Below are 13,357 nucleotides of genomic sequence, written 5' to 3'. Positions count from 1 at the left end.
CGGTCCCTCGCCCCGTCGCGCAGCGAGGATGCTCCAGGAGGGCGGAGGTGGTGCCGGGACTGGGCGTGGGGCGGTAGTGCCGGGGAGGGCGAGCTAATGGAAGAGGGTGGGGGCAGCTGCTGGTATCTCCGTGTCGGCGCTGCCGCCCGCCTCCCCCGGCGCGGCCCCGCTCCTTCGCCCGCCCCTCGCCGCCCGCCCGCCCGCGAGGAGCGGCTCCAGCGGCGCCGGGGCCGGGCCGGGGCAGCGGCGCCGAAAGTTTCGCGGTGCGGGGCTGGGCCATGGGCTTCGACACGTCGCGGTTCGCGGGGCCGGTGGCGGCGGAGCTGCAGTGCGGGCTGTGCAGGCGGGTGCTGGAGGAGCCGCTGTCCACGCCGTGCGGGCACGTCTTCTGCGCCGGCTGCCTGCTGCCCTGGGCGGCGCGGCGCCGCCGCTGCCCGCTGCGCTGCCGACCGCTGGCGGCCGCCGAGCTGCGGCCCGTCCTGCCCCTCCGCAGCCTAGTCCAGAAGCTGGAGGTCAAGTGCGATTACAGCCCGCGGGGCTGCGGCCGCACCGTGCGGCTGCGGGAGCTGCCCGCCCACCTCGCGGCGTGTCGCTACGGGCCGCCCGGCCCCGCCGAGCCGCAGCCCCCGGCCGGGCACCCACCCGGCCGCTCGGGGGGCAGCGCGGCGGGGCAGCTGCGGGGCGGCGACGCCCCGAAGCCGGGTCCCGAGCTGAAGAGGGAGGCCCTGCGCTGGAGCAGGAGGGAGAAGTCGCTGCTGGCGCAGCTGTCGGCGCTGCAGAGCGAGGTGCAGCTGACGGCGCGTCGGTACCAGGCGAAGTTCGGGCAGTACATGAGCCACATCAGCAGCATCACCAGGGACCTGGCAGGCAGCCAGCCTGGCAAGGTGAGTGCTGTGGCGGGGATCGGCGGGGCACCGCGCACCGGCCTCCGCTCTCTAGCTGTGCTCCCCTCGAACCTGCTTTCCCGGTGTCCGGCTTGTGAGCGACCGGCCCGAGTGATGGTGCGGGGGGTGTCCCCTGGGGCTGGCAGTCACCACCACGGCACTCCGTGCCGGGACCCAGCCCGATCCCTCTGCACATCTCCCGGGCGGTGAAAGCCGCCCCTTCTCGTCCCTCGCCGCCTTCGGGGAGATGGAGCCGCCAGCCCCCACCGGGGATACGCTTCTTGTCGGTCCCTTTTCCGACACCCTGCAGTAGCCGAAACCTTGAGTTGTGGCGAGCCCAGCAGTGCCTGGCAGCTGCAGTGACGGAGCGCTTGCTCGGCCAGGGAGGATGGGGAGCGGGCGGGAGGGGAGAGGGCTTCGCTCCTGGGCTGGCAGACGGCTCCCGGTTCCGACGGAACTTTGGAAACGATGGTGAAAGGACAGCAGAGTCTCTGCCGTATGAGTGACGCCGTTGAAAGCAGAGGCCGGGAGCAGTGCTGCGCTCTCAGGTCCGAGGGCACTGATTAAAGACCGACTCGGCTCCTTTGGGTGAAACAAACCATCCAAGAGTACCACTGGGCTGGCTTCACTCGCTGTGATGGAGCTGGTTGGTTTTAAGTATTAACTCCTGGCTGGAAGCTCACACTGCAGGCTCAGGCAATGATGGTTGCAGCTGCGGCGAGGAGTGTTTTAATACAAAGAGTTTTACCCAAATCTTCACGGATTCTGAGAAACAAAATCTCAGTAGAAAGAAGCCAAACTCACACCTGAAGCAATGTAGTGTGCTAGGCATCTGACTGCCATATGGGAAACGGGAAAGAGACGTTGTTTGCAGGACACCCGTATGCCTAGGAACACAGGTCTCACAGGTCTTCGTGGCACTGGAAAACTTTTTGTTTGAAGACTTGAATATTTATTTATTTGTTTTTAGTGTATTTTGGCTAGCTAATCCGTGAGGTTTAGGTTGGCAGATTTGAGAGGTGTGCTCATACATTCGCTTCATCTCTTGGCAGGTGGGATAAGGTCATGTGAAGTGGAGCAGCAGTGACTATTAAGGAGTGTGGAGTGAGCAAGGAAAGTGGTGGCTGAAGAAGGGAGGGACAGATGACTGTACTCTCAGTAAGGAGATGGCAGGTTTAGAAATAGGCGTGGAGCATCGCTCCTCCTGGGCAGCGAAGGAGCATCCGCTGTTTCTGAGCGCTGCCAGGAGGTGTCGCTGTCGGTACTGTCGCTCGGGCATTTCTCGCCGCTCAGAGCAGAGGAATGAATAAAACAGGAGTTTGGGAGGAAAACTATCAACAAAGTAAAAAGAGACTTCATTAAAATCAAATGTATCATGCGGCAATAAAATACGTCTCCGTCATAGTTAATTAAATATGGGCTTCAGCATAACATAAGGTAACTAAAGCCTTCAAATATTAAGAAAATTATTTACCTGGTCCATTGAAAGAAAAGGTTTCTCTTTAATTTTTAACTTTGACTCCGTTTGTTTTTTCGAGTGTTTTCTTTATATTTTAAACCTTTTTCAGAAAAAAGGTACATTTTACAAATGTGGGTTTGGATGCTTGCTTTTTGGAGAGAAGTCGAAGTTTGGGATGAAGAGGTAGTTTTCATTTTCTGTGTGTATCTTCCATGAAAGTTGCTATGAAATGTGTACTGATAAGGCTTTGGGGTCTGAAAATTATTATGTTGTGTATTTTAATCTCTATGTTTAAAGTTTGAAATGCTGACACACATAAGAATTTTGTATTTATGGAAACTTCCAGCCATTTAGAGCTCTGACTTTTTTCAGTGGTGCTGAGTATTCCTCGCACCAAAACCCCGCACTTTTTTCTGTTCAGCTAAAGATAATCTGAAGATAATTGAAGGTAATCAGGTGTTTCCTGTTACCTTTTGGTGACACATGACTTTTTCCTTTTTTCTTTTTTCTTTTTTTCCTTTCCAGGGCCAAGTCTTTTCAGCCTAATTTTCTTTTAAGCCTTATCTTATATGTTCTCCAGCTAAAAAATCTTTTGTACATTAGTGCTCCCATTTAAGAACTTCTTTATGAGAATGTGTTCTTTAACAATATTTCACTTCTTCCTTCTTAGGGAGGCGAACCCAAGCCATTAATGATCATGCTACACAGAGAAAATGATACTTTGGGATTCAATATTATAGGAGGACGACCCAATCAGGTAATGACAAAAGTAACTGTAGGTGATTTTGACCATACTTTCTTTTATTATATACACTATGAGTAATTACAGTTACTTTTGATGACTGTAAGTATGGAATCAGCTCCATAGATAGAAGAACTGTATCTTATCAGGTGTAGTTGGTGTCATTTTTTGGAAGCCATAGTCTCGTGAGAATTGGATTATTCTTATTTTCAGGAAAGGTGTTTGCAGTATTTTTGCTCTAAAACTTTGGATTATCTACACTTAGTTCCCATGTCAGTAATATGTATTCATGCAAACTGTTCAATGGAAATCTCTGGGACTACTTATAAGAGTCATTGTTGAAGGATTAGGCCATTGGAATTTTGTAAAACAGCTTGCCTTTTTTTTTTTCCCCGTTTAAAGAAGAGAAGAAAATTTGTTTGTGTAACTCAGATAGTTTGAGCACATGTCCTGCTTTGGCATGCCCGCTTTCAGTTTTTCTATATGAATTGAAACAGTTTTGATTGATGCTGTATCTTAAATCAATCCAATCTCATCAGCTGAGGTTTAAAAAGTTCACTGCAAACCATAGAATATGTATAAGGATCACTAACCCCCACCTAGAATATGCACATGAATATGCTAGTTATTTTTTTTTTTCATCTTTTCAAAAGCATTAATCAGGACTATCATTGCATATGAAGGGTAAAGAAACCTGTTAAACTGGAAAATTAATAGTTGATTAAAAAGGCTTGATAATAATTATGTACTGATCAGGTTCTTGTTAAGTGGGAGAATTGTAGCCTACAGCTATTATTGAGAAGTGGAGTGGCACCCTGTATATTAGTTGGACAAACTTTTGCTCTAAAGCTATATTTAGTGGTGCCAAAGAGTCTGTTCCCATTAGCCAAAGTCCACCGTCGAATTACTGTTCCCTGTGGGTAAATACGAAGACCAGCACTTATCTGATGTTGGTGCTGTAAGTCCAAAGCAAGAGTTTCTTAGATTTTCCAGAGGAAGGTTGAGACCACAAGTGAATACAAATTGAAATACACATGCTTTGATTATATTCATATTTTGAGTATACCAGTAATAAAATCCAGACAATCTTTAGATTGGATTGCACTGTGACTTCTGTTATTTACATCTGTAGGAAAACTTCAGGGAAATGGGAGCATGTGTTCACTTTACTTGGAATGGCAACTGAGCTGCTTTAAAGTACTTAGATGTTTACAGTGCATACTGCAACAGTTTTATATATTACAAAATGTCAGGCTTTTTAATTCATATTCTGGAAGTTTAAGGAGTAAATGATAAATATATAAAGGTTCATAGCACTGTTGAGGGAACTGCTGACTGGAGAGAAGGAAATGGTCATGGATTTCCATTAAAAGAAGTTGGTTGGGTTGTTAGGCAGCGCTGGGTCTCAGGTGTTTTTGAGTCTTCGAATTTCAATTTGGAAATTCTTTTGTGTTTTGTACTTATTTTGATAAATGTGCATACCACAGGTGTTTGATTGGCATTTCCCAGTTAGCAGTATAAGATCTCAGTGTATCTGGAGCCAAAGGATAGGACAGGAAAAAAAGGCTTGAGTTGACTCAGAATATTGAAAATACAAAATTCTGCTCAAAAACTTAAATACTGGAACAGGAGTTGTTTAATAACAAGACAGAAAGAGTTCATGAAGGTGCTCTGTACATTCAAGGGAAAAGTGCTTTTGGGTGAAGCATTGGCTCTTGCAGCAGAAGAGCAGAACAGTCATGTCTTTATATTAGTCACCTATATGGGGATGTGTTCCTTCACCACATGTTGTGTTTTATAAGTACAATGCAGGTTTTTTCCCATTGGAAATCAGGTGACTTTTAGTGACTTGGGGAACGTACATACATACTTTCTGTTGGCTGTGTTTCATTTCAGTCCATAATAAGCTTCCCCACTGTTTACCTTCTACCTAAAGGGAGGAGGAGAGGAAAGGAACAATTCATCACGGGTCTGTCTTTTAGTTTGTCAGAAAGGGACTCGCTTCCCATAAGTCTGTTTCTGGGAGGTGATTGATTATTCTAAGGGAGCAAAGCTGCTTTGCTGGGCCCCAGCTCTGTCCAGCTGGAAGGACTGTTTCCTCTGAGGACACCATGTCAAAGCCAGGCTGGAGGGAGGTGTGTGCTGTGGGCACAGCTGCTGCACAGCCTATAGGCTCTGTGGCATGGTGCTGGAGCTCAGTATGCCTTGTGCTGTGTTTACCTATCAGTAGTGGTGGGTACCAGCACATACAACCAATGGGAACTACAAGCCATTCTGAAATACCCTTTTTTCTTAACAGGTCATAAATTGCTCTTGAAAAAGCCAGTGAAATTCTGATGAAAAGAAATACAATGGGTGTGGATGAAGGTGCTATAATCTAGCTTTTTGTTTTCTTAAGTTGAAAACATACCATGTCCCTCCTGAATTTTCATTAATGGCTATTATGCTTCTTTTGTCGGAGCTTCATTTTTCACTACTTAGATGGGAAGTCAGTGGAGATTTGCTTATTCATCATTTCAAAATATTATGGGAACTGTTAATATGTTTCCCTTTTGCTTCTGACCTGACACCTATGAGTCACTGTGACAAAGGGGGAAAAAAAGGAGTTTATGAAGTCAGTCTTGACTAACGTTGTATTGAACAAATATTTATTGGCCTGAAATCTATCTGAGTTGAGTCTCCATAGGACTGTTGCCACATAGTGTAAAGTATCTATTAAAATATTTTCTCCATGAGTGTATAGGACCTAGACATTATAACCTGTGCACATATGAACTGTGATGTTGGTCAGGGATTCACCAGTTACAGAAAGAAAATAAGCATCATATAAACTGCTGTCTAAAGCATAAATGAACTGGAAAAAGATGCCTTCATTTATTGCTTTCTAGGTTATTATTTTTATAAACACTTTAAAAAAAACTTAAGTAGGCATTTTTTTTCTTCATTAATAACTATTTAAAATTACTTTTAACTATCATTTGGTGGAATAAACTAATTTCAGCATGTACAACATCAGTTATTGTTGCAGCTGTGGTAGATAACTTGTCTTTTTTAAATTTGACCTTATATGAGTTGTACTTTGGTGATGTCTAGAGATCAACTGGAAATGGGTTCTCTTTTTGTCCACATCTGATCTGTATGGATTTCATAGTTGAGCAAGTTCTCAATCTCCCATGTGAATAGGATTTATGAGGTTAACCAGTTCCAACCAAATCCTATCACTGTTACATGCCAGCTAACTAATGTAATTTTCTTCCTTGGAGCTTTATTTTCAAATGCAGTAAGGAAGTTTGTAAGCAGCAGTACAGCAGGAGCCCTATCCCTCCTGAGAGAAACACTTGTGCCTCCGTTTTGATGAGTATCTTCCCCTGTGCATTTATGTGCTAGACACTGGCTGCTGCAAAGTCTGAGGTTTACTTTAAGTATTTTAGCTGGGATCATATTACCACTGCACCCTGTGTCTCATTTAGACTAAAATAACCGGAAGTAAATGGGTAATCTTATAAAAATTGCTGGAATAGTTCATTAATTCTGTCCTGTTGATTAATGACTACTTTGTGTTAAGCAAGTTGAAAAAAAAACCCCAAGAAGCTTAATCCTTAGCTGGAAAAGTGAGGTGGATTTATGTTTTTTGTTGTTGCTGATTCTAGTACCATCTCATTTCTTGCACTAATGGGGCCCTTTTTGCAACTTCCCTATTGCCTGGTACAGAAAAATCGGGGAGAATCTGCTGAGGGAATTTATGTGTCAAAGATTTTGGAAAATGGACCTGCAGACAAAGCAGAAGGCTTGCAAATTCATGACAAGATTATTGAGGTAAGGAAAAACCCCCACACCAGTGGATTAGTCTGTCATATTATCAGATTGATAAAGGATTTGATGGTTTTTACACTAAGTATGTTGTAATTTTCCTCTTTGGCTGTGTCTGAGCATGATTCTTGTACACTGAACTGCTTGAAAATTTCTTAGAATTGAAGACACAAGATAGGGTTTTTTTTTTTCCAACAAGAAATAAATTTATTTTTATTGGTGTTGGGATTAGGCTGATCTAAGCAGAAAAAAAGATGTTGACACTTAAACAAGCAAGAGAGGCATTTTGAATTTCTTTTCATTAAGTTGAGAAAGAAGGCAAGCAAATGACTGCAAATTCACAGGTTTAGTGAAACTGATTTTGTCCTGTGTAAGGAGTATTACTGTTGTGACTCTGGGACATGGCATAGAAGCTATGCTGGTGAGCATTGCTTTGAAACTTCTTAAGGAATTAGAGGAAGTACTTTCTGCTGTATGATCAGGAGATCATCTATTGTTCTCACCAAGGCCAATATATCTCATTCATGGTCATGTAATATACTAGCATGGAAAATTTATTTTCTTCCTGCATTTAATGCAGTTTTTCCCATAAAGTAACTATAAACAATTTAAAAAAAAAAAAATCAATAACTCAGAAGAATAGGTTGCTGTCTAGCCTACACGTGTAACTGTAATTAGCACTGTAAGAAGACTCAAGGGAGCAGTTTCAAACAGTGACTGAAACAGGCTCCTTAGGATGCTGTCAAAACGGCATTTCACATTACAGCTCTAATGCCATTCTGAGTGACAGCACATACCAGTGCTGCTTGGTTTGTTTAGGCTACATTGTTCCAGCCTTGGCAGTTTAGGGGAGGCTTAGAAGTATGGTGTGAACTTGCCAGTTGAATGGGTGTTTGAAAAAAGACACGTGAAACAAGTGGGTTCCAAGACAAACGCAGGGAGCTGCTGCTCCTTTCGTGTGTTATGTAGCTGTTAAGGATTAGAAAGATAAGCTAAGACTGTTTGAATGCTGGCATTATGCTAAATGCTGGGAGCCTAGAGCAGTGTGTGAAACCAAGTTAATATGTTTTCTTGGAAAAATAAAGCTTATGCTCTTAGCTGGCAGATACATGCATCTCTAGCAGAAACCAAGTGGTCTGAGCAGAACTGAACTTGCAGCATAACTTATGTCCCGAAGATATTCCAAAGTTTTCACATCCGATTTTTTTTTTTTTGTGACAGCAGCCTTATGGTGATAAAATCTATTTTCTTCTGACATTACTATTTCACTTAGCACATTAATTTGATTTTTTTATAGACTGATCAGCTATATAGTTTCATGCATTTGCTCAACACTTCCTCCCTTCTTTTATTGTGCTTTTATAGTGCTTTGATTTTTAAGATGAAGTTGAGTGGTTTTGGAGAAAGGAAGAATAAAGTCACAAACCAGCATTTATTAAACGTAAGGTCATTTCTCAAAATGCCACCATAACTGATTCTTGATTTTTATCTGTTGAAAAATTCTGGCTGGATAAAACCATGCTGAAACAGATTTCAGTCCTATGTGAAACTATAGGTCCAATCTAGTATAAGTATTCATAGAGATCTGAATTGGAGCACCCTTTTTGCCGTATTAATATGCAACAGCTTTGTATATAATGTTTTGTATTCAGGCAAACATTTAAGTGTTCAGGGTTAGGCTAAATATTTTACTAAATGTTTCAATGTTTCAAAATTTGTTAGACCAAAATAAAAAGAGGAGGAGAAATAATAACATTAAGACTTTCTAAATGAAATGCAAAGAAGTAATTATTCCTCCATGCTAAATACAGGAAGCAACTGGAGTCAGAACACTGAATTTTTCGTTGCCCATGCATAGCTATTGATGTCTTCTTGCAGTAGGATGTCCTGCCAGCACTGCTGTGGTTGGTTGTGAAAGATCAATATGAAAGCTTTTGCTGTGAGAAAATAATCTGGATGGTGTAACTATTTAAAAAATGTTGGCAGATATATGGAATATGAGTTTTGCTGAGAAATTGATAGGAAGTGGGACATATTATTGCTTGCTTTTCACTTATTGGTGATCTGATCTAATGGGTGTTATTTTATGAGACCATTCTTCAATAATCAAGAGCAGAAGAAAGTGATGTTCAAAGAGCCTTTAATAGCTTAAGCCATTTGTTTGAGAGTGTGACGGCCAGGGTGTTTTTAGCAATGTGTATCTTATGGGATAATGAACAGAACTATCCCATTAAATCAGGAACAAATCTCATCTCAAGGCATGTTGCTAAATAAGGAAGGTAATTTGTTTCAGTGGTTTATCACATGTTTAACAATTATTAACTGCATGTGGTTGACTACAGTGAGTTGTGCACATTTCAGATGACCATCTCGTGGGTAACCTAGTGCAGCAAATAGATTTTATGGCCATATGGCATTGGCAGCTGGAATTGTGAGCCAAGGCTGGCAGACATAAGTAGTGTTGCCTTTTATGTTATATATATTTCATTATCTATGGCAGCAACATCACCAAATAATTGTTACAGTATTTTGAAGGGTGCCAACAAGAGAAATCAGATTTCTTTCTTAAAGGTATTTATTCTAAGTGTAAAAATGCCACACAAATGACTTGAGTTACTGGAGGGTTTTGAGATCAATGTACCCAGGCCATAGAGCCTCTGACACTTTAATTTGAAAAAGGTTGGTGTTTATTTGGGCTTTACTCTCAGGTGAGCATATTTTGTACTTGAGGACCTGAAAACTGAAACAAATCCCTTTGAGTTGGCAAGATGGTGGTAGGTGAGGGTGACAGGGCAAGGTGAAGGGTGACAGCTCCAGTTACCCTGTGTCAAGGGGCTGCAGTTCTTCATAGGGGATGGTCACAGGACCCTTGCTGATAATTTTCACTGTTCTGCTGAAGAATAGATTTCGGTCACAGCATTACCCTCTTTATTCAAAGTGAACTCCTCTGTGGAAAAAATTACTTGTTTATGCAGTGTAAAGCTACCCTGGGATAGCAATGTGCACAAACAACATTTTGGTGATATGTACTTCCAGGAATCCTATCACAACCCCCAAATGATTGTTATTTGTTCATCAATGAGAAACCCTTCCTCATGAATTACTTCTATATCACAGATTCCTTGAGATGTCATGGTCTTCTGCTGCATTCAGAAGCTTTTATCCAAAAATCTAGCTTCCTAAACTGACACAGTGCATCACATGTTCCAGGACTAAACACTGTTCACATGCTATAAAAAGCATCTCATAAAACTAGATGCAGCACTGATTATCTGTGACTCACGGTGTGAAAGCCTTGGATATGAGCAGTGGTATAAACCTGCCAGACCTCTAACTTTTGGATCTCTGTCTTCTTCCTTTCAACCCTGCCTATGAGTCCTCTTCAGGAGGAGACAAGCAGCAAGCCATGCACAGGACTGTCTATTAGTCTGTGCTAGTTTGAAATATTCTCTTTGCTGCTGGGAGAAAATACAAAGCATGTTTAGAATCATCATGGCTAGGCTTTGCGAACAAAGATCAAGGAAGGCTCCATCCACAGTTATTACAGGCACACTGGTGGCTAATGAGGCTTGCAATACGAGATAGACATATCCAATTGCAAAAGGCACAGCAGAAAGACTCCTTAGATGGTATATTCTGCAAGACACGGTTCTTTCTGCATTGTCTTTTCTCCTCGAGAGTGATCCTGCGTGCGTTCTCAAAGAAGACAGCAGCGTAATAGATAGTGTGTCTCCAGGCCTCCCGATTGGAGGCCAGAGTAGACCAGTTATGATGATCAATATGGCCAAGGTTGAGATGTTGTTTCAGGGAGTCCTTGTGTCTTTTCTTTGGGGCTTCTCTCATGTGGCAGCCAGTGGCAAGTTCACCATAAAGCAAGATCTTAGGGAGGCGGTGGTCCTTCATCCTGGAGACGTGCCCTGCCCAGCGCAGCTGTGTTCTCAGCAACATGGCCTCAATGCTTGTGACTGCTGCTTGTTCTAGAACAGATGTGTTAGTTACATAATCTGACCAGTGGATGTTTAGGATTGTACGGAGGCAGCGTTGATGGAAGCGTTCTAGGAGACGCAGGTGGTGGCAGTAAATGACCCATGATTCGGAACCATATAAGAGAGTAGACAGCACTATGGCTCTGTAAACACTGATCTTGGTACTTTTCTTCAAGTATTTATTAAGCCATACTCTTTTGTGGAGTTTCCTGAAAGCACTATATGCCTTTGCTAACCTGTTGTCTATCTCCCCGTCAATCTTACCATCCGAGGAGATGAGGCTCCCTAGGTAATTAAACTGCTGGACTGATTTGAGCTCTGATTGGCCAATGGTGATATGGGGATGATGGGGGACTTCCTGAGGTGCAGGTTTAGAATAGTTCACAGTTATATGGTTCAGCATCATTTCATCTCCCTCTCTGCATGCTAATCTTTCCTACTGCATAAGTTCACTGCTCATTGTGGTTATGCTAATTGCCTCCTGAAGGCAGCATAAAACAGCTATGATCCTTGGCAGTATTACTGATACACAGAAGTGTTTTACCTGCTGCTATTTTTCATCCATAGTTATAGTTCTGAACAGTTAACACTGGAAGTAGCCCTTTTCACGTGGAGGAAAACTTGACCCTCAATTTGCAGTTAGTTCAGCTTCACATAAGTGTGGCACCATATTGGCCAGAGCTCCAAGCACAGTAGTTAGTGCCTAGTTAACAAGTCATTCAGAACTATTTCTTTATACTTGTTTTGAGTTGCTTTTTCTTTGTATGATATTAAATTTTACGGAAATTGGTGTGTCATCTCTACTTTGGAGCCCAACATTACAAAAAAACCAAAAAACAGTGACTGATTTTCCTGTGTCCTTTTCCATTCTATAAGTCGCACCGTCTGACAAAATACTGTTGAATTACTGAAGTGGGATATGCTGATTTTACTTTTTCACTTTGATGTTGTACAGAAAATACATGACTAGGACTGAATTTGCAGTCCAGATGGAATTTCTGATTTATTCATTTTTTTTTTTCCTTAAGAAGAGCAATATTTCATCAATTTGAGGGAAAAGAGCAACTGGTAATTCCCACTGACAAAGTAGGTTTGGAAAAACCTTGTGTGCAAATAAAAAGGACTCAGGCTGAAGACAAAATATTCCTATATGGAACTGTAAGTACATCATTGTTTGGGAGGCTCAAGTGTTTTTCTGTTCTTTGCACTGCAAGGAAAAGACTTCTGTTCTTTTACTCTCAAGTGAAATGCCCTGCTGCATTTTAGGCAGTTGATTCTAATTAATTTGATGGCTCGAAGCATGGATGATGGAGAAGAAGGGAAAGGAAAACATTTTTATTCTAGGATCTTTGTCTTTGAAAAATGAGATGCATGCATATATATATCATGACTATGTATATTTTGTTTATGCAGCCTGAGCTCCATAAGTAGATAATAAATAAGACTTCATCCCTTATTCCATGCTTCCCTTTGTTCTTTTCACTTTTTTTGAGAGTACTTGCACAATGGCTTTCAAGCCCATGTCAGCAAAGCCAGTTTCAATAAAGATGAAGTCTTGAGGCTTATCCTGGCAGAATAACTTACATCTGCTAAGCGCTTACACAGAAACTTTTTTAACTATTGCCAGAGTGCTGACTGTGCTGTGTGTCAGCCTTGTGGTGTTTTATCTCTTGTGTGTTTCTGTCATTACACTCACTATCCTGCTCAAGCAAAATCTTTGATACTAGTCATGTTTATTTGGCTAAGAATCTCCACTGTCAGATTATGTCTGTAGAAGTAGTGAGTTTTAAAATGTCTTGCTGGGATCAGAGCTAGAAGATTTGGGATGACTTTGAACCAAAGTTGCACCAGATGTGTCCAGTAAGATCTGTGTGGTAGCTAAGAAAACTTAATATAGCTAATTTTAGTGGTGTGAATTTCAGTGTATCTAAATATGCACAAAGTAGCCTTAGCTATATTCTTTAAATCTGTAATAAATTCATAATGTTATGTTGCAGGTAACCAGTTTTGGCACCTGCAATCATTAGATAACTTGTAATTACTCTGAAAGATCCCTGGCATAATAAGTTAACTATGCCATAGTCTTAGAAATGTCTGTAACACCTTTTCACCTTTCCCTCACTTGTTGTGATGTAGGTTTTTGGACACCTGAAGTCTTTCATCTGTCCAAAGAAAATTTTTAAAATCAGGTGAGACCAGGTCTATGCATAACTTTAGTTGAATAGGAGCTACGACCCCCAGCGACCTTTTTTGCTTAACAAAAAGTCTTCTGCCCTGCCCAGGTGGTCTCTGCCCTGTAGAGACCAAAGGATTGAGCTTACTTATCCAGGTAGTTGCCCTTGTTACTAAGGCAGAGGCTCTCCTCTGTTAGACCAGCATCTGCTTATCCTCCTCAAATGGACCTTGGTGCCAGCAGGTGTATTGAGAGTCAGGATTATCCAGTGATAATCTGTGGTGAAATGGATACTAGTTCCAG

General features: G+C 42.3%; 1 protein-coding gene across 1 annotated transcript in view; it reads left to right on the top strand.

The window, feature by feature from the left end:
* Positions 1 to 225: 225 nt before the first annotated feature.
* PDZRN4 (PDZ domain containing ring finger 4) overlaps positions 226 to 13,357 on the top strand; it is a 245,761-nt gene continuing 232,629 nt past the window's right edge. The window contains exons 1-3 of the mRNA XM_064655948.1: positions 226 to 884; positions 3,014 to 3,100; positions 6,797 to 6,901. Coding sequence (XP_064512018.1) covers positions 279 to 884; positions 3,014 to 3,100; positions 6,797 to 6,901 — 798 coding nt within the window. The 5' untranslated portion in view covers positions 226 to 278. The remainder of the gene's footprint in view (positions 885 to 3,013; positions 3,101 to 6,796; positions 6,902 to 13,357) is intronic.

Source organism: Pseudopipra pipra, chromosome 5, assembly GCF_036250125.1.
Source record: "Pseudopipra pipra isolate bDixPip1 chromosome 5, bDixPip1.hap1, whole genome shotgun sequence".
NCBI lineage: Eukaryota > Metazoa > Chordata > Aves > Passeriformes > Pipridae > Pseudopipra > Pseudopipra pipra.
Note: the sequence above shows the minus strand (reverse complement) of the source record. Positions and strands in the feature narration are given on the sequence as shown.